The sequence below is a fragment of the Primulina tabacum genome, chromosome 4, assembly GCF_025594145.1.
Source record: "Primulina tabacum isolate GXHZ01 chromosome 4, ASM2559414v2, whole genome shotgun sequence".
Classification (NCBI taxonomy): Eukaryota; Viridiplantae; Streptophyta; class Magnoliopsida; order Lamiales; family Gesneriaceae; genus Primulina; species Primulina tabacum.
The window spans coordinates 12,123,717-12,145,985 of NC_134553.1; the positions used below are offsets into that span (position 1 = coordinate 12,123,717).

Sequence of the window (22,269 nt, forward strand, 5' to 3'; positions counted from 1 at the left end):
CTTCAAGTATGACACAACTTCTTGAATTTTTATTCGTTCCAATGATGTTTAAATCATCAACATATACAGCAATAATTACGCATCCGGATGTTGTTTTCTTAATGAAAACACAAGGGCATATTGAATTATTTACATATCCCTTTTTCATCAAGTGATCACTTAGTCGATTATACCATTTCGACCGATTGCTTTAACCCATATAATGATCTTTGTAATTTCACAGAATAACATTCTGGGTTTTGAACTTTGTGCTTCATCTTAAATCCTTCAGGGATTTTCATATATATATTACTATCAAGTGATCCATATAAGTAAGCTGTAACAACATCCATAAGACGCATTTCTAAATTTTCAGATACCGCCAAGCTAATCAAATACCGAAACGTAATTGCATCCATCACGGGAATACGTTTCTTCATAATCAATTCCAGGCCTTTGAGAAAAACCTTGTGCAACAAGTCGAGCTTTATATCTTACTATTTCATTTTTCTCATTTCGCTTTCGAATAAAAACCCATTTGTATCCAACAGGTTTTACACCTTCAGTGTAAGGACTATAGGTCCAAAAACATTACGTTTATTTAGCGAATCCAATTCAACCTGGATGGCATCTTTCCATTTTATCCAATCCTGCCGATTTTTACATTCACCAAAAGATTTTGGTTCATGATCTTCATTATCATTTATGATGTCGATTGCCACATTATAAGAAAATATATCATCAATTTCTTATATCTTTTCGGTTCCATATTTTTCCAGTATTAATATAATTGATAGAGATTTCATGATTCTCGTCAGTTTGTGGTTCTGACAGAACATTTTCATCATCATGTGTTTCTTCAGGAACACATTTCTATTTTGTGATCATCATGTGTTTCTTCAGAACACATTCTTATTTTGTCATCGTGTTTCTCTATGAATTTTCTTTTTCGAGGATTTTTATCCTTGGAACCGACTGGCCTTCCACGCTTCAGCGTTTAATGACATCATGAGTTTTCATTTGTTTCTTTGGAATTTCAATTCGAGCAGGGGCATTTGCAGCATGTATATATGATTTAGTTACCCCTTTTGTCTGTGAAATGCATCTGGTATTTGATTTGTATTCTTTGCAAGTGCACAATTTGTTGTACATCTTTTTCACATTGTTTTGTTCTTGGATCCAGATGTAACAATGATGATACATACCATGTAATTTCTTTTTCGGTATGTTTCTGTTCTCCCCCTAACATTGGAAGATTTCCTCATTAAAATGACAATCAGCAAAACGTGCTGTGAACACGTCGCCTGTCTGAGGTTCAAGATATCGAATGATTGATGGACTATCATAACCGATATAAATTCCAACTTTCTTTGAGGTCCCATTTTCTTTCGTTGCGGTGGTGCAATAGGCACATACACCATACATCCAAAAATTCTCAGATGAGAAATGTCTGGTTCTTTACCAAATGCAAGCTGCAATGAGTATTTATGATATGCACTTGGTCTGATGCGAATTAATGAAGCAGCATGTAAAATTGCATGTCCCCATATAGAAATAGGTAGCTTTGTTTTCATAATCATTGGTCTAGCAATCATTTGCAGACGTTTAATCAATGATTCAGCCAATCCATTCTGTGTATGTACATGAGCAATGATGCTCAACAATGATTCCCATAGACATACAATAATCATTGAAAGTTTGGGAAGTAAATTCACCAGCATTATCAAGTCTAATTTTTTGATTGTATAATCGGAAATTGATTCCTCAATTTTATTATTTGAGCAAGTAATCTTGCAAATGCAACATTTCGAGTTACAATAAACATATGTGACCATCTGCTGGAGGCATCAATCAATACCATAAAGTATCTAATGGTCCACATGGTGGATGGATTGGTCCACAAATATCACCCTGAATACGTTCAAGAAACATTGGTGATTCAGTTTGGATTTTGGCTGTGATGTCTTATAATAAGTTTTCCAAGAGAACATGCTTTACATTGAAACTTATTATTCTGAAAGATCTTCTGGTCTTTCAGCGATGACCATGTGTATTTTCTATAATTCTTCGCATCATTGTTGAACCAGGATGTCCCAATCGATCATGCCAATTGGTTAATATTGAAGAATTATCAACTACCATGTTTGATTCAATGGGACTTATATGTGTAATGCAATCCAGTAGGGAGCATTGGTAGTTTTTCAATCACATATTTCTTTCCTGATTTATATGTGATAAGACACATATATTTCTCATTCCCTTCATTCATTGTTTGAGTATCATACCCATGGGAATATATATCATTAAAACTCAACAAATTTTTTTTGATTGTGGTGAATAAAAGCATCATTGATCAAAATTTTGTACCATTAGGTAACAAAAATTGTGCTTTACCACATCCTTTAATCAAGTCTACAGACCTGATATTGTATTCACCATTGTTTTTGTTGTTTTAGTTCCAAGAAATATCTTTTATCTCGGAGGATAGTGTGCGTTGTACCACTATCATATATGCAAACTTCAGCTTTGTTAATAGTATTTTCCATATTTGAACTTAAAAAAAATATGCAATGAAATAAATTACTGACAATACATTTATAAAAATAAAATACAATACAATACAAATGTAAAAATACACACGATAAATATTATCATGAGTAAATAGTAAAATAAATATTTTACGTATCTATTTCACCAGTAAATTGATCATTGTCCGAGAAATCAATCAGAAAATCTCCAGCATCAAAATGAGTTGAATCACTCAAAGGTTCACTGTGTTCAGTGAAGTTGGTCTCCTTTTCTTTCTCTTTTATTGATTCTTTATAAAGTTTACAAAGGTGATCAGGGGCTCAACAAATACCGGACCAATGTCCTGGAGTACCACATCTAAAACAAGAACTTTCAAATCTTTTTGAGTGATTCTCATTAACACTCATATTCTCATGATGCCTTTCAATGGATGGTTTGGGGCGCTCTTTTGAGATGAGTTATAGGAGTAACTATCTCTATTATTTTCAAAACACGGCCACGTCCACGACCACAACTACTCCACGTCCACGACCTCGATTTCGTCCTCGACCAAAATCTTGTCTATAACTTTGATTTTGGTTTCCAGATTTTAATTCATTTTTGCTTATGACATTTACTTCAGAAAATGCCGTTGAACTAGTGGGTCGTGCCTGATGATTTCTCATTAATAGCTTGTTATTCTTTTCCGCCACAAGCAGACATACGATAAGTTCAGAATATCTCGAAAATCCACGCACTCTATATTGTTGTTGTAGAGTTATATTTGATGCGTGAAAAGTGAAAAATGTTTTTTCAAGCATTTTCAATTCAGTAATCTCGTGTCCACAAAATTTCAATTGCGAGATTATTCTATACATCGTTGAGTTGTAATCACTGACTTTTTTAAAATCTTGGAATCTCAACGTATTCCATTCATCCCGTGCGGTCGGAAGTATAACTTCTCTTATATGTTCGAATCTTTCTTTTAATCCATTCAACAAAGCCATGAGATCTTTTTCAATTAGATATTAACATTTTAATTCTTCATCGAGATGTCGACGCAAAAATATCATGGCTTTTGTCTTTTCTTGTGAGGTGGATATGCCATTTTCTTTATAGTCTCATTTAGACCCACTAACTCAAGATGCATTTCTACATCGAGAGTCCATGGCATATAATTATTTCCCGTAATATCAAAGCAATGAATTCAAGCTTTGCCAAGTTTGACATGGTGGTACTAAAAAAAATTACGATGCATTTTATAGTTAATGAATATTGCAATACAAAGTAATAGATATGGAGGACTTATAGAGCTTCGTGCTGATAACGTGTTATGAAAGTAAAAATTTATGGTAAAAAATAAAAATCTCAAAATCTCAAAATTTACCGAATTACACAGTTTATAAAATTTGATGAATACCCCAGTGAATATCCAACTCAATTACAATGTAACTGTAGAGCCGTTCTATAACTTGAACACAAAAGCAAAAAAAACAAGAAATCTAATTCTTGTGGACAAAAGGCACTGAAACATAAAACGGTAGTAATAATAATATAAAAGTAAATCAGATTCAAGATATTGAAATCTTTATTACATTCATATATTTATTTTCCCTTAAACAGAAGTATTAATTAAACACACAATCTTCTATGACTAATTCTCAAAATATCTTCGCATGTGGTTCCAATTCACAGCTATCCTTGCATGCACCCAATCATTCACATTTACCACCATCTTAAAATACATAAGCCTCCAAGATTTTTTGAGTGCTAACGTCCCGAACACTCCCCAAAAGCCAACAATGAACCCAAGTGCCATTGCCACATAAAAACCTGTACTTATGAGCTCGCCATGGTCCATCCCATCAACATTTTCTGTAGAGATTGGGTTTTCATCGCCCGGACAATGCTTTGGAAGTGGAGGACCACAAAGTAGAGGATTTCCTGTATACGAAGAAGAGTCGAAAGTTTGTATTTGATTGTTCCATGGAATTTTACCGGACAAGTTGTTGAAAGACAAGTTTAGAACTCCAAGATGACTCAGTTGTGACAGGGTGTCTGGAATTTCACCTGAAAGGTTGTTTTCCGACAAATCAAGAGAATTTAAAATTTTTAACTGGCCAATGTCTTGTGGAATAGAGCCTGTCAAGTTGTTTCTGGAAAGATTCAAGGCAAAAGGCCATTAAGATTTGATATTTCATGAGGTATATGTCCAACTAACTTATTACTTGAAAGATCAACGACTTTCAAAAGTATTAGATTTCTGACATACTCGACCTCCTTCTCTTTCTCTTTCTACTCAAAGTATTAGATTCTGATACTCGACTCCTTCTCTTTCCATACTAATGTTATGCTGTCGTAGAAGAGCTCCCCCAAATCCACTTGGGAAAACATATGATATATTGTCCGGTATTTGGTTAACATCTGGGTTCAAACTCATAGAACTGAAATTGTTCATACATTTGGGTATTGTTCCAGAAATCTTATTCAAAGACAGATCCAATAGTTGTAGATTTCGTAGATGACACAAGGTTAAAGGCAAGCTACCATAGAAGTCATTGGATCTTAGGCTTAGCACAGCCAACATTGGCAAACTTCCACCTATCCATGCTGGAACGTGACCAGTCAAATTGTTTTCTCCGAGATCCAAAACATGTAACCAACGACACTTCCTCAATGATGTAGGAATCTCTCCTCTAAAACTGTTGTTTCTTATATGTAAAGAAGAAAGAACACTCATATAGCCAAGTGATTCTGAAATTCTCCCGGAGAAATTGTTGTTTGCCACATTAAAATACTCGATATATGTCAAATTCTTCAGACAATGAGGAAGATCACCTGATAATCTGTTGTCTGAAATGTCAAGAACCACCACAAAACTTGCGGCACAAATACGTGTCAATCTCCGCGATAATTTATTCCTTGCAAGATTTACAAAATTTAAGGACGGAGCCAAAAGGGGCAGCGTATCAAACTCATTGGAGCTCAAGTCAACATAGCGGAAAGTTTCACATGATAAATCAGGAGCAATGCCATATATCTGGTTATTTGACATATTCAAATACCAAAAACAAATCGAATTGTCCCAAATCTTTTTATCTATTGTGTCTGAAATCTGAGTATTTGAAATATCAAGACTTGCAGACTGGCCACATGCATTCAGAAGCCAGTATGGAAATTCTGGCCCCAACTTGCAAAATGTCAAACTTATAAATATAATTTTAAATGGAGGTTTCCAATGAGAGCTGATCTCTACTCTTAAATTCGAGTTCAAAGACAAGTCCAGGTCATAAAATTGATCAGAATAGTTCGAAAAATGGGCTTCATTAATAATGCCCTCCAAGTTGTTTGAACCAAGGTTCAATACCTCAAGTTTAGATAGGGATCCGATGCTTTTAGCTAGAGTTCCATTGAATCTGTTACCTTGTAGCCGCACTAATGCCAATGATGTACATGATGCAAGATCAGGCACACTGCCGACAAATCGATTTTCAGACAATAGTAGAGCTTCAAGATGGGGAAGTCTCAACGTATGAGGTAGTGAACCACACAACAGATTTTCACTTAGATCAAGATATTTGAACATGGTGGAATTCCATAAACCACTAGGAATTCGTTCTTCAAGCATGTTATTGGATAAATCAACATAAAGGAAGGATGTCAGATTCCCTAAAGTATCAGGAATCCCACCTTCAAGCATGTTAACACTGAGATCGACATGGGAAAGGGATTCAAGATTCCCCAAAGCAACAGGAATCTTCCCTTTCATAGCATTATGACTGAAATCAATATAACTAAAGCTACTGCTCATGTTAAGAAACCAGACTAAAATCGATATGGTGTTCAGGGAACAGCAAGAAAAATCGATGACAGAAAAGACGTAGAAGAGTTGATGAAAGGAAGTGATGTAGGAAGAACTGATGAAAAGGTACAGTCCGGCATGTGCAATGATTTCAGTGTGCGAAGTTTGCTTATTGTTTGCATCCATGTCGTAACTGTACTGAGATCAAGTCCACCGAGATCAAGATATTCCAGTGAGCGTAAATTACAAAGCCAATCAAGATCTGTAATATTTAGTAACCAGTTCTCACTAAGATCAAGATGTTGCAACATGGATAGCTTCCCTAGATGATGTGAGATCAAACCACGAAAATTGGAATTAGCCAAATTGAGAAACTTAAGTTTAGCAAGAGAGCCAAAAAATTCAGGAATAGAGGTCTCATTAAAATCGTTGGTGCTGAGGTCGAGATGATTAAGATATTCTAGTTCAACCAAAGACGGGCTTATCTTACCGGCCAAGTGATGAAAATAGGTATGTCTCCCCTTGGGACCGAAAAGATCCAACGCCACGACGTGATTACTGCGGTTATCGCAGCGAACACCATTCCATTTGCAGCAATCTTTCTTGGCTTCCTCAGGTCCCCAAGTAGAGAGTATGCCATAATCATCTATCAAATCATCTTTGACCTTAAGTAGCACCAATCTTTCCTTTTCTAAGCATCTGACTACGTCGTCTCCGATGGTTCCACTAACGAGCAAGATCCATAAAATGACCAGAAAAAGTAGCGTATGCATGAAAGTGATGAGTTTTTTGGTGACAACATTCATATTAATTTAATTTATGCCAATTACATATGACAATTACATATGTCATATATAATGGCTCTTAGAGGACAAAATTCCAAGCTGGGACCTAAGAATTTGCCAAACAAAGTCCACAATTTTCTTGCCTTATTAAATTCTCCGTGAATAATAATACTTCACTTTGCTAGAGTGGACTTCAAGTCAATGGGGCCACACTCTATCATGGAGGTTGGACAAATTCCAACTATTCCATAATTGTTACTGCGGATGCGTTTTACGCAAGATGTTAATATGAATATCTGAATTGAAAACAAAAAAATATTGATAGCACAACATTGTTTGTTTTTATGCAATGTTCATATAATTATTTTGTATAAAAATACATCGAGATTGTTACTCCTAGTGTAGCATAGAAAAAACCGAGTTTTGGTTAAAGTGTGTGAAGAGTTAGTGTTGGAATTTATTAGTTTCACAGTTTGACAAATTGACCAGTAACCGATCAGAAGACCTGAATAAACCGATAACTAAACTGGTAAAGCGTAACTAAATTGAAGGAGACTTGGCAGTTCAATGGAACTAGTAAAACTGAAGTAAACCAACTAAAGTTGTAGTGCCCAAATTCAATACACGTATAACTCATGCATTTATTTAATTATTAAATCATTTATTTAAGTTTAAATTGAGTTTTAGCCATGCATGATTTATTTGAATGCATTATTTTAAATTAATTATGTTTATGAGATGCACGTTAAAATGTTTTGAGTTTCATGTTTCAGGCGATTACTCGAGGCGGGATCGAGGAAAAGACCGGTGACGATTTTTGGGTACTTTAAAATTGGGGTATTTTAATTTTTAGTCAAGAATGAGGCGTTTTAGATAATTTATTAAGTTTTAGTATTTTAAAGCCTAAATTATTAATTTAGGGATTTAGAGTTTTAAAACTTTTAAATTAGCATTTCTTATTTTATCTTGCATATTAGAGAATTTTATAAATGAGTGTGTGTTTAATTTTAATTAAGGAATTGGTTATAGCTAGAGGTGTATTAGCCTTTTTAATTAAATTAATAATTTCTAAATGAGCAAATTTTAGTCTCTAATTATTTCAAAACTCACGCTACACACACACACACAAAAACGTTTTCACATGCCTCAAACACACACACACATATTTGCAAATCAGTTTTATTATGTTTGAGAGAACAAAACTAGGGTTCTAAGAGAAGAATAGCAGCCGCCCCTTCTTCTGGAAATCCTGCGAGATTTAGTCAGTTTTCTTCAAAGAATTTAGTGCCACGCTCGTCCCGGATCAACCTCGCTTCTTTCTCCGCTTCGGTATCGCCGTTTCGGTAAAGTTTATCATCAAAAGGCACGTATATTCTGTTATTTCTGCATCGATCTCGTCATATTATGTGTTGTGTTATTTTTATGCGTAAAATTTTATGTGTGACGTTCGTCGTTTGAGCGGAAATTGGTTTCAGTTTTTTTTCTAGATCTGAAAACTCGTTTTTACTGTCTTTTTAAATACTGCGACCTTTCGGTCGTGATTCTGAGAAAAACTTTCACCACAAAAATTGTAGAACTTTTCGATACCTTCGATTTGACAGTAAATTCGAAATAGTTGGATAAAAATTGAGTAAGTTATGACGTTTTTCGCGGGACTGCTCAAACTTCGTTTTTCAGAAAATTATGTATCGATGCGTTTTGGAGATTTTATTGTTGCAGGCTTCGTTGGGAATCGACGGGTGATCGTTGCTGCGTCTAGGTATGATCAGTATGATGTTGGGTTGTTATTTGACATGTCGTTCGGTGTTGATAGGTACTCGAATACACTAGAAGTCGTAGGAACCGATTTAGTGTCAATTGCCACGTTTTTGAATTGTATGTGTCGTAAGGTGGACGTCATTGCTTTGGGTGCTTGTATGAAGTTGGTTTCATGTTATGGCATGTTAGGATGTGTCTCGAGATGTCGGTTCATGGTCCGTACGAACAAGTCTAGAATGTAAGCAGGACATGTACAGATTTTCGTGAGTTCGCGTCCAACGAGAGTACACGGACCCGAACACGGACCCTGGCACGGGGTCTGTGTCTTTGTTTCTTCTTGACTATCCTTTTTGCGAGAGTACACGGACCCCCACACGGACCAGGACACGAGGTTTGTGCCTTTATATCCTTCGTAGTGTATTTTACCGAGTCTACACGGACCCGGAGCCGGACCAGGGCACGGGGTCCGTGTCCTTTCCTTTTGTTGGTACCTTCTTTGCGCACATACACGGACCCAGTCCCGGGGTCCGTGTACCTCTTATATTGGGGAAAATTAATCGTTTGTTTTGGGATTTCTTGTGATGGTTTAGTACATTGATTTAAATGAGGTCAATTCCCGAGTGTCTTAGAACGCCTTAAGTGTTGATGGAGTTTGGTGGTGAGCATGCGTACCTACGTCTAAGAATGCAAGTTAAGCATGTAAATTCATGATTAGTATGTGCAGCAACGGCCCCGATCGAAGTCCACCGAATCCCTCAACGCCAAGTAAGTATGTTCGACGTGCAAGAAAATATTTTTAAATTTTTGAGATATGCTAAATGTCTTGCGACCAATTTATGAATGGGTTTGGAAGTCGGTGAACGTGGCCGAGGACCTCTCCCCCCGTTAAATCATGAACGGGTTTAGATCGTGATTGGAAAGCGTTAAATCATGAACGTGGACCAATCAGCCCGTTAAATTATGAACGGGGATCTCATGTATGTGGCAGTGGATACGTCCCTGTCATCCAGTACTGTGGTTTAGTCTGATCAGGCGATTATGATATGAGTCACTTCTTTGAAACATTCTCTACGCAAAATTATGAAGTTCATGTATGTTCAAGTATGTACCAGTATGCAAGCATGTTTATGAAAAGTTTTCACGTTATGGCACGTCTATGTAATGTACGTATGTTCAGTTTAGTGCAAGTTCAAGTTTCAAGTATGTATGTCATATTTTAAAGTTGCATGTGGTTTTATTACGTAATACTCGTTATTTCAGTTTATACGTGTTGAGTCTTTAGACTCACTAGACTTGATCGATGCAGGTGAGGATGTTTATGAGGAGACAGGAGGTGGGACCAAAGAGCAGGCTTGGACTGAGCGGGAGGCTAAACCCGAGGACCGCCCACGTTATTTTTACGATTTTTATGCATTTTAAAATACTCTGATTTGATGTGGGTTACGATGTTTGAAACAAGCATTTTTTCAGCAAATTTTTATTGGTGAACGGACGATGTAGTACGACCGTATTGCTTTTATTTTCGTATTCCAGAAAATTTTTAATTCTTCCGCAAATTTTAGTCGTAAAAAGTACGGTATGTTACAGTTGATATCAGAGCGGTGTTCTTGTAAAGGGTTACGCCTACTGTCAGTCGCAAGAAGCTCACGAAGTCACACCTCAAATTTGTAAGTTTTAAAGTTTTGAATTATGTTATGTATTAAGCAATAAGTCATGATTTCAGCATGCCCCTGTTTTAAGTTCAATATACGTACATCTTATGTTGTTTATATCATGTTCATGCATGTGGGGCTTATGTGTTGGGTAATTTATTGGAACAGTATGCCTCCTAGACGCTTGATTAACCGAGAAGCAAGGGAAGAGGACAGAGAGGCCCGAAATGAGGAGAGGGCCAATCCTCCACCTCCGGATATGCAAGCTCAGATGCTTGCAGGTATGACGCAGTTCTTGGCACAGTTTGCGAGGAACCAGACTGCAGTAGATGCGGGGGAGAGGCCCAGACCGGAAGCAGTTTACGAGAGGTTCAGACGTATGAGCCCAAAGGAGTTTTTGGGTACCACTGACCCGATGGTAGCTGAAGGATGGATTAAGTCCATCGAGGTAATCTTCGACTTCATGGAACTGACTGATGCAGACCGGGTCAGGTGCGCCACGTTCCTTCTGACAGGGGATGCCAGACTATGGTGGGAGAGTGCGTCAGTGGCAGTCAACTTGTAGGTACTGCCTTGGAATGGGTTCAAAGAGGTTTTCTACTCAAAGTACTTCACTGAGGAAGTACGCTCTCGCCTAACCAGAGAGTTCATGACGTTGCGCCAAGGGGATAGCAGCGTGGCGGAGTTTGTTAGGAAGTTTGAGAGGGGGTGTCACTTCGTACCCCTCATTGCGAATGATGCCCAGGCAAAGTTGAGGCATTTCATGGATGGTTTGCGGCCGATATTGCGCCGTGATGTCCGAGTTGCGGGTCCTACTACTTATGCAGTGGCCGTATCTAGAGCACTAGCGGCAGAGCAGGATCAGTGGGATATCGAGTTGGACAGACAAGGCAAGAGGCCCTATCAGGCACCACCGCAACACCAGCAGCAGCAGCATCAGATGCCCCAGTTTAAGAAACCGTATCAAGGGCCGCTACGGAAGAAGCCATATCAAGGACCGCCAAAGAGTAAGGGTCCAATCCAGCAGCAGGGGACGCTTCAGAAGCCGGGGAACTTTCCAGTGTCCCAAAAATGCAATCGCCAGCATCCCGGACAATGCTTATGGGGATCCGGGAAATGTTTTAAATGTGGAGCAACTGACCACATGCTGAAAGAGTGCCCACAGTGGAAGCAGCCAACTCAGGGCAGGTTGTTCGCCATGCATGCACAGGAGGCGAACCCAGACACGACTTTACTGACAGGTAAACTTTTCTACCTAAGCTCAGTATTATTTTGCCTTGCATGTGGAATTTTACTTGGGATTATTAGTGTGATAGTTATATTTTTGAGTGACTTGGGATATTAATTTTCTACTATGCTTAGGATTAAATGTTAGAATTTTGGGATATAAGTTTGTGTTGTGCTAACGTCTCTCAGGAAATATTTTTATTAAGAGATTAGCTACTCAGGCCTTGATAGATTCAGGAGCCACCCATTCTTTTATTTCGGAAACATTTGCTAGTCACTTGGATATCAAGACTATTGGACTCGACGTGAATTATTCAGTGACAGTCCCATCAGGGGAAGAACTGGTAGCTACCAGCATGATCAGAGACATTGATCTAGAACTGCAGGGCCGCCTGGTGTATGCAGACCTGATAATATTGCCGATGCCAGATTTTGACATTATCTTGGGTATGGACTGGTTGACGAAGAATAGAGTTCTGATTGACTTTCAGAAGAGATCAGTGTTGGTCAAACCGATGGGAATGGAGCAGTTTCTATTTGAGCCAGATAGGTGGAGAAGTTTCCCTCGCATGATCTCCTGCATGCAGGCGCGGAAACTTATTTCTAAGGGGTGTCAGGCTTTCGTGGCCAGCATTATTTCAGCACCTGAAGCACCCGCTCCGTCTATATCAGATGTACCAGTAGTCAGAGACTTCCCAGACGTCTTTCCTAACGACGTCACAGGTCTACCACCAGAGAGAGAGGTGGAGTTCGCAATCGATCTTATGCCATGTACAGTGCCAATCTCTAAGGCACCATACCGATTAGCTCCAGCTGAGATGTTAGAACTCAAACAGCAGATACAAGAGCTTCTGGACAAGGAATTCATCCTCCCCAGTTTCTCACCGTGGGGCGCACCAGTGCTTTTTGTGAAAAAGAAAGATGGGAGCATGAGACTGTGCATCGATTACCGGGAGTTGCACAAGGTAACGATAAAGAACAAGTACCCACTTCCTAGGATCGAAGACTTTTTTGATCAGTTGCAGGGAGCCACGGTGTTCTCTAAGATAGATCTTCGATCAGGGTATCACCAGCTGAAGGTGAAAGAGGCAGATGTGCACAAGACAGCCTTCAAGACCAGATATGGGCATTACGAGTTCCTAGTGATGCTGTTCGGACTTACGAATGCTCCAACAATTTTCATGGACTTGATGAACCGAGTATTTCAGCCCTACTTAGACCAATTCGTCATAGTGTTCATTGACGACATTCTTATCTACTCGAATAGCCATGAGGAGCATAACCAGCATTTGGAGATAGTTTTGCAGACCTTGCAGAGTCGCAAGTTATTTGCGAAGTTCATTAAGTGTGAATTCTGGTTGGAAAAGGGTAGCGTTTTTGGGTCACATAGTGTCTAGCAGTGGAATTGAGGTGGATCCAGCAAAGGTAGCAGCCGTTAAGGAATGGGTTGAACCGAAGAATGCTTCTGAGATCCGCAGTTTTCTGGGTTTAGCCGGTTACTACCGTAAGTTCATTCAGGGGTTTTCTTCGATAGCAGTGCCACTCACTTCACTGACCAAGAAGAATGCTAAATTTGCGTGGAGTGACGAGTGTCAGAAGAGCTTCGATACTTTGAAGCAAGCTCTTGTTTCAGCACCAGTGTTAACCATGCCAACGGGGCAAGGTGATTTTGTGCTATACACCGATGCATCTAAGCTCGGTTTAGGCGCAGTCTTGATGCAGCAGGGTCGGGTGATAGCTTATGCTTCCAGACAGTTAAAGGTGCAAGAGAAGAATTACCCGACGCATGATTTAGAATTAGCCGCCGTCGTCTTTGCATTGAAGATTTGGAGACACTACTTGTACGGCGAGAAGTGCCAGATATTCACGAATCACAAGAGTCTCAAGTATTTCTTCACACAGAAAGAACTGAATATGAGGCAGAGACGGTGGTTAGAGTTGGTGAAAGACTACGACTGTGAGATTAGCTACCATCCGGGGAAAGCTAATGTAGTGGCAGATGCCTTGAGCCGGAAAGTTTCAGTCATAGCTCAGTTGTCAGTTCAGAGACCTCTTCAGTCTGAGATCCAGAGGTTTGGTTTAGAAGTTTATCGCAAGGGTAGAGCTCCGAGGGTGTCTAATCTAACATTCCAATCTTCTCTGCTAGACCGTATTCGGGCATGTCAGCCTTCAGACGAGCAGTTACAGAAATGGAGGCTGAAGGATGAAGCCAAGGGCAGTGTACTCTACATAGTGTCAGAGGGTATTGTGAGATACAGAGATAGAATGTGGGTGCCTAGCGTTGATTCGATCAGAGAGGACATTCTGTCAGAGGCACACGCATCTCCATATTCCATTCACCCAGGAGGTACCAAAATGTACAAGGATCTGCAGATTCTGTATTGGTGGCCAGGGATGAAACGAGACATCCGCAGATTTGTGTCTGAATGCCTCACTTTTCAGCAGGTGAAGGCAGAGCATCAGAGGCCAGCAGGATTGATTAAGCCACTCCCCATCCCAGAGTGGAAATGGGAGAATATTACAATGGACTTTGTGGTTGGTTTGCCGAGGTCAGTCAGAGGATCGAATTCTATTTTGGTTATAGTGGATCGACTCACTAAGTCAGCGCACTTCTTGCCAGTGAAGACGACTTTCTCCATGACGCAGTACGCGGAGCTTTATATCAAGGAGATAGTTCGATTGCATGGGATCCCAGTTTCTATTGTATCCGACAGGGACCCGAGGTTTACATCGTCCTTTTGGAAGAGCTTACATGCAGCCATGGGGACGAAGTTACTTTTCAGTACCGCTTTTCACCCGCAGACAGATGGCCAGTCTGAGCGAGTGATTCAGATTTTAGAGGATCTACTGCGAGCATGTATGATCGATTTCCAGGGGACTTGGGAATCGAAGCTACCTCTAGTGGAGTTTACATACAACAACAGTTTCCAATCATCTATAGGTATGGCTCCCTATGAGGCGTTGTATGGAAGGAAGTGCAGATCACCAGTTCATTGGGATGAGGTTGGTGAAAGAGCAGAACTTGGTCCGGAGATAGTTTAGCAGACTGCAGATGTGGTGGTCAAGATCCGAGACAGGATGAACCAGAGCCGTCAGAAAAGTTATGCTGATAAGAGGAGAAGAGATCTAGAGTTTGCCGTGGGTGATCACGTCTTTGTAAAGATATCGCCCATGAAGGGTGTTATGAGATTTGGGAAAAGAGGCAAGCTCAGTCCAAGGTTTATTGGGCCGTTCGAGATCCTTGACAGAGTTGGGACACTAGCTTATCGTGTTTCCCTTCCGCCGAGTCTGGCCGGGGTACACAATGTGTTCCACGTCTCGATGCTGAGGAAATACCTAGCTAATCCTTCGCACGTGTTTAGCTATGAACCGTTGCAGTTGGCTCCAGACCTGTCTTATGAGGAAAGACCCGTCCAAATCCTAGACAGACAGGAGCGGAGACTTCGAAACAAAGTGATCAAGTTGGTCAAAGTCCAGTGGCTAAATCAATCAGTGGAGGAGGCCACTTGGGAAGCCGAAGCAGACATGAGAATTCGCTACCCGGAGTTGTTCGGTAAGATTTAATTTCGAGGACGAAATTTTTATAAGTGGGGGAAGAACTGTAGTGCCCAAATTCAATACACGTATAACACATGCATTTATTTAATTATTAAAGCATTTATTTAAGTTTAAATTAAGTTTTAGCCATGCATGATTTATTTAAATGCATTATTTTAAATTAATTATGTTTATGAAATGCACGTTAAAATGTTTTCGAGTTTCCTGTTTCAGGCGATTACTCGAGGCGAGATCGAGGAAAAGACCGGTGACGATTTTTGGGTACTTTAAAAGAGGGGTATTTTAATTTTTAGTCAAGAATGGGGCGTTTTAGATAATTTATTAAGTTTTAGTATTCTAAAGCCTAAATTATTAATTTAGGGATTTAGAGTTTTAAAACTTTTAAGTTAGCATTGCTTATTTTATCTTGCATATTAGAGAATTTTATAAATGAGTGCGTGTTTAATTTTAATTAAGGAATTGGTTATAGTTAGAGGTGTATTAGCGTTTTTAATTAAATTGATAATTTCTAAATGAGCAAATTTTAGTCCCTAATTATTTCAAAACTCACGCTACACACACACACACACAAAAATGTTTTCACACGCCTCAAACACACACACACATATATTTGCAAATCAGTTTTATTATGTTTGAGAGAACAAAACTAGGGTTCTAATAGAAGAATAGCAGCCGCCCCTTCTTCTGGAAATCCTGCGAGATTTAATCGAGTTTTCTTCAAAGAATTTAGTGCCACGCTCGTCCCGGATCAACCTCGCTTCTTTCTCCGCTTCGGTATCGCCATTTCGGTAAAGTTTATCATCAAAAGGCACGTATATTCTGTTATTTCTGCATCGATCTCGTCATATTATGCGTCGTGTTATTTTTATGCGTAAAATTTTATGTGTGACCTTCGTCGTTTGAGCGGAAATTGGTTTGGATCAGTTTTGAAATAGTTTCTAGATCTGAAAACTCGTTTTTACTGTATTTTTAAATACTGCGACTTTTCGGTCATGATTCTGAGAAAACTTTCAACGCAAAAATTGTAAAACTTTTCGATACCTTCGATTTGACAGTAAATTCGAAATATTTGGATAAAAATTGAGTGAGTTATGACGTTTTTCGTGAGACTGCTCAAAATGCGTTTTTCATAAAATTATGTATTGATGCGTTTTTGAGATTTTATTGTTGCAGGCTTCGTTGGGGATCGACGGGTGATCGTTGTTGCGTCTAGGTATGATCAGTATGATGTTGGGTTGTTATTTGACATGTCGTTCGCTGTTGATAGGCACTCGAATACACTAGAAGTCGTAGGAACCGATTTGGTATCAATTGCCACGTTTTTGAATTGTATGTGTCGTAAGGTGGACGTCATTGCTTTGGGTGCTTGTATGAAGTTGGTTTGATGTTATGGCATGTTAGGATGTGTCTCGAGGTGTCGGTTCATGGTCCGTACGAAAAAGTCTAGAATGTAAGCAGGACATGTACAGGATTTTCGTGAGTTCGCGTCCAACGAGAGTACACGGACCCTGGCACATGGTCCGTGTCTTTGTTTCTTCTTGACTATCCTTTTTGCGAGAGTACACGGACCACCACACGGACCAGGGCACGGGATCCGTGTCCTTTCCTTTTGTTGGTACCTTCTTTGCGCACATACACGGACCCATACACGGACCCAGTCCCGGGGTCCGTGTACCTCATATATTGGGGAAAACTTAATCGTTTGTTTTGGGATTCCTTGTGATGGTTTAGTACATTGATTTAAATGAGGTCAATTCCCAAGTGTCTTAGAACGCCTTAAGTGTTGATGGAGTTTGGTGGTGAGCATGTGTACCTACGTCTAAGCAATGCAAGTTAAGCATGTAAATTCGTGATTAGTATGTGCAGCAACGGCTCCGATCAAAGTCCACCGAATCCCTCAACGCCAAGTAAGTATGTTCGACGTGCAAGAAAATATTTTTAAATTTTTGAGATATGCTAAATGTCTTGTGACCAATTTATGAATGGGTTTGAAAGTCGATGAATGCGGCCGAGGACATCTCCACCCCATTAAATCATGAACGGGTTTAGATCGTGATTGGAAAGCGTTAAATCATGAACGTGGACCAATCAGCCCGTTAAATTATGAACGGGGATCTCATGTATGTGGCAGTTGATACGTCCCTGTCATCCCAGTACTGTGGTTTAGTCTGATTAGGCGATTATGATATGGGTCACTTGCTTTGAAACATTCTCTACGCAAAATTATGAAGTTAATGTATGTTCAAGTATGTACCAGTATGCAAGCATGTTTATGAAGAGTTCACGTTATGGCACGTCTATGTAATGCACGTATGTTCAGTTTAGTGCAAATTCAAGTTTCAAGTATGTATGTCATATTTTAAAGTTGCATGTGGTTTTATTATGTAATACTCGTTATTTCCAGTTTATACGTGTTGAGTCTTTAGACTCACTAGACTTGATCGATGCAGGTGAGGATGTTTATGAGGAGACAGGAGGTGGGGACCAAGGAGCAGGCTTGGACTGAGCGGGAGGCTAAACCCGAGGACCGCCCACGTTATTTTTACGAATTTTATGTAGTTTAAAATACTCTGATTTGATGTGGGTTACGATGTTTGAAACAAGCATTTTGTCAGCAAATTTTTATTGGTGAACGGACGATGTAGTGACGACCGTATTGCTTTTATTTTCGTATTCCAGAAAATTTTTAATTCTTCCGCAAATTTTAGTAGTAAAAAGTACGGTATGTTACAGATTCTCTTGTCAACATGGGTGACAAGGCCCGGGCAACTCTTTATCAGAAACACAAGTCTCCGCAAAGTCGTAAGACCATGTACAGGGGCTAACGCCTGCCCAGTGCCGGAAGCTCAAGGAATTTGGTGACCTGATAATAGGGGAGTCGGCGAGCGAAACCCCAGTAAATCGCGCCCGTAACCATAACGATCCTAAGGTAGCGAAATTCCTTGTCGGTCAAGTAATCACCTATCTCATTCTCAAAATTTGAATACACATTGGATTATTGACAGTGGTGCAAATGATCACATGGTTGGAAAAAACATGGTCTACATCATTCTGGTTCTATTACCACTTCCACTGCTGGTTTACTGAAATTTTCAAATGGTCATACCACTCATGCTGCTAAGTTGCGGTCTGTTAGATTAACCAACACCTTCACTCTTCATAACACATTTTATGTTCCAGCCTTTGATTTTAATCTACTCTCTGTGTCTATGATTTCCAAAGGTCAAAGTTGCTTCTTGACTTTCTACCCTCATTTTTGTATATTTCAGGACTGTGGTTTGGGAAGACAATGGGGATTGGTGAGGAAATAAATGGATTGTACTACTTAGATCCTACCAAGTTTTTTTTTTTTTTGTTATGATGATTCCAACAGGTTGTTGAATGCTTGTAACTCATCCTCTTGTAAGTCCTTTAATTTTGATGTAAATATGGAACAAATGGATAATACAAAGGACTTGATTTGATATCAAAGGCTTTGTCACCCATCTCTATTTCGAATGCGCATGTTCCTTTTCATTCCTAAGACATTTAACTTGCCTCACTGCACAATATGCCCATAGTCCAAATAAACCAGGTCCTTAATGTTTTAGACCAGTGTATCTCACAAATATTGGGATGATTGTGTCATGGCAGCTTGTTATTTGATCAACAGGACTCCCACACCCTTGTTGAATTCAAAAACTCCTTATGAAATGCTATTAAAAAGACCTCCAGCCTACTCTCATCTCTGGTTCTTTGGGTGCCTTTGTTATGCATCTGTTTTTCCTTGAGACCATAGGTTTTCCCCAAGGGCAAATCCTTGTGTCCTTATTGTCTATTCTAATACTCGAAAGGGTTACAAGCTACTCAATCTTATTGCACGAAAAAAATCGTTTCTCGAGATGTTCAATTCTGTGAATCAATATTTCTTTTTCATTATTCTCCTGCTCTTGCACTTGTTTTCTTACAACAACCCACTGAATCTAATGATACATTGCCTCCATATGCATCAACAATCCTTGGTACACCTTTCTCTCTTAGCCCAAATGTTTTTTCATTTACCTAGCCCACCACCTCATCCAACCCGCAGGTTGTCAATAAGGCAATATTTACCACCTATTTTGCCAAAATATTTTGTTTGTCCTACTATCCTTCAACCATCAACCTCACATCCTATTTCTAATTTTCTGTCCTAGTCAAACCTGTCTTTCTCTTACCAAACCTTCTTGGCATCCACCTCTGCTTTAAAAGAACATATGACTTACCATGAAGCGATCAATGATCCTAAGTGGAAGTTAGCAATGGATCAGGAATTTGTCCTCGAGGCCAACAAGACATGGGAGATTGTTGCTTTACCTCTAGGAAAGAAGGATATAGGAAATAAATTGGTATATAAAATCAAATATCATGCAGATGGTAGTGTGGATAGATTCAGGGCTAGGTTGGTGGCCAAGGTTACACATAGTAGTATCGTGTAGATTTCCATGACACTTTTTCACCTGTTGCAAAAATAGTCACAGTGAGATCTCTTTTAAGCATTGCAAGGTTATGAGATTAAAGGAGAGTATAAAGTGTGCAGATTGCTCAAGTCCTTGTATGGGTTGCAGCAGGCATCAAGATAGTGGAATCATAAATTTACTTCTATCATGATGAAGGGAGGTTTTCAACAATAAAAAAAATGATCATTCCTTATTTGTAAAAAATATTGGCACTAATGTTACAATTTTATTCGTATGTGTTGACTATATTTTCATCACTGACAATCATGCTACATCCATTAGATCACTTAAAGATCATTTGCATGCAGAGATTCTATTTAAGGTCCTTGGTTCCTTGAGATATTTTTTGGGAATTGAAGTGGCTTGGTCCAAGAAGAGAATTTGCTTAAACCAAAGAAGCACTTGAGTTAATAGCAGAAACTGGGTTGTCACAGGCTAAGGTTTTTGATACACCAGTGGCACAGAATTGAGACTTACAACAGATGAAAATGAAGCAACATTCAATCTGCAGAACTCTGATGATACTCTTTTGCTAGATGCCGGTTTGTATAAAAGATTGGTGGGTCGACATATATACCTTACAATCACGGGACCAGAAATATGTTATGCAGTCCAAGTATTAAGTCAATTTATGCATGAGCCGAAGGTGTCTCATATGGAAGCAGCCATGAGGGTGGTTTGATATCTGAAAAAATCAACAGGTCTAGGAATCTTATTGCAATCAAATAACACTTTTGACTTAAAATCGCTTTGTGACTCGGATTGAGGAACTTGCCCTATGTCCAGGAGATATGTCACTGGTTGCATCATATTATGTGTTTCCTTGATCTCTTGGAAAACAGAAAAACAAAACATACGGTCCCGTTCATCAACGGAGGCAGGGTATAGAGCGATGGCATCAACATGTGAAACCACTTGGATATTTGGTTTGTTGAAGGACATGAGAGTTCAGTTCAATCATCATGTATTATGTTATGTGACAGTAAGATTTCATTGGATATTGTTGCAAATCCATTATACCACGAGAGGACTAAACACATCGAAGTAGATTGCCACTTGATTCAAGAAAAAATCCAAAAGAAGATGATAACATAACACATTCCCTCGTGCCAACAACTTGCTAATATTCATGAAGGCCTTGGGAAAGGGGAAACATACTTATTTTTTGTCCAAGCTTGGTGTTCTCAATCTGTACGAGTAGGGGGAATATTAGAAATCATGTTTCATATTGTAAAAGTGTGTATTGTATTGTGATAGGATATTGTATATATATAAATGTTGAACTTGTTAGGTGAGATTTATTAATGAGGTGAGACCCACATATTAAATAAAATAATATAAATCACATATCCCACATCGGTTTTTTAATAAAATGGAATGAAGGAATTAGTTATAAATAGAGCTCAATTCCTTCAGTTATTGTATCCCAAAATCAAAAACTTTTCAACTTTGATAAAAAGAGAGTGCATAGAAAAAAAAAGTATTTTTTTCTTGAGTGCGGGAATTCTCTTGTGTGAGTTAGAGAAATTATTTTCTCGGTATACTCGGGGTTTAGGAGTGAGAAATATTAAGTGTATTGGTGTATACACTTGTTGTAATATTTCTTCTAGTTATAAAAGTTGCAGTGCTCCGTGGACGTAGCCTATATTAGGTGAACCACGTAAATCTTTGTGTTCTTGTTGGTTATTTTATTCCGCATTTTTTGGGTACTATATTTTTATCATCGTGGTCGGCATCGCTTCGGTGTAATTTCCCAACAATTGGTATCAGAGCCTTGTTGTGAAAATTCTTAAGAATTCTCAGTATGCTCTGTGGTTGCAGCTTTGTCTGATCTTCCACATCAGAAAAGATTTTTTAGATTTTTTGCTAAGGCTAGAGAAGTGATGGCCGAAGATGATGGATCAGGACCGGGAATCAACAAGTTCGACGGAACAGATTTTTCGTTATGGCGGTTACAGATAAGAGATTATCTGTACAGTAAGAAGCTGCATCAACCTCTATCAGGAAAAAAACCGGAAAAGATGGAGGATGATGACTGGAAACTTCTTGACCGACAAGTGTTAGGTGTAATAAGATTGACTCTAACGAAGAACGTGGCACATAACGTGGCGGAGGCAAAAACAACGAAGGAGATGATGTCCATTTTGTCGGACATGTACGAAAAGTCATCGGCAAATAATAAAGTACATCTCATGAAGAAGTTATTTAACTTGAAGATGAGAGAAGATGCATCGGTGGCTAAACACATCAATGAATTCAACACGATTGTTTCAAAGCTAACATCTGTTGAAATTAAATTTGATGATGAGATTCGGGAACTTATTCTTTTGGCGTCTTTACCAGACAATTGGGAACCTATGCGGGCAGAGGTTAACAACTCTGTTAGAAAAAGAAAGCTACAATTCAATGATGTCAGAGATCAAATTCTTGCTGAAGAAGTTCGCATGATGGATTCGGGTGAAGGAACATCATCGAGATCTGCTCTAAATCTCGAGAATAGAGGAAAGGGCAGGAGTGACGAA

At 39.0% G+C, this 22,269-nt stretch overlaps 2 protein-coding genes across 2 annotated transcripts in view; both read right to left on the minus strand.

Annotated features, from left to right (window-relative positions):
- Window positions 1-22,269, minus strand: part of LOC142543093 (transcription initiation factor IIA large subunit-like) — an 83,310-nt gene that overhangs the window by 48,893 nt on the left and 12,148 nt on the right. The window lies entirely within an intron of this gene.
- LOC142541831 (receptor-like protein EIX2) lies at window positions 4,067-7,118 on the minus strand. The gene is given in 4 exon segments (XM_075648287.1): window positions 4,067-4,659; window positions 4,662-4,778; window positions 4,831-6,421; window positions 6,424-7,118. Coding segments are annotated over 4 exon segments (2,898 nt in total). The 5' UTR covers window positions 7,096-7,118; the 3' UTR covers window positions 4,067-4,141.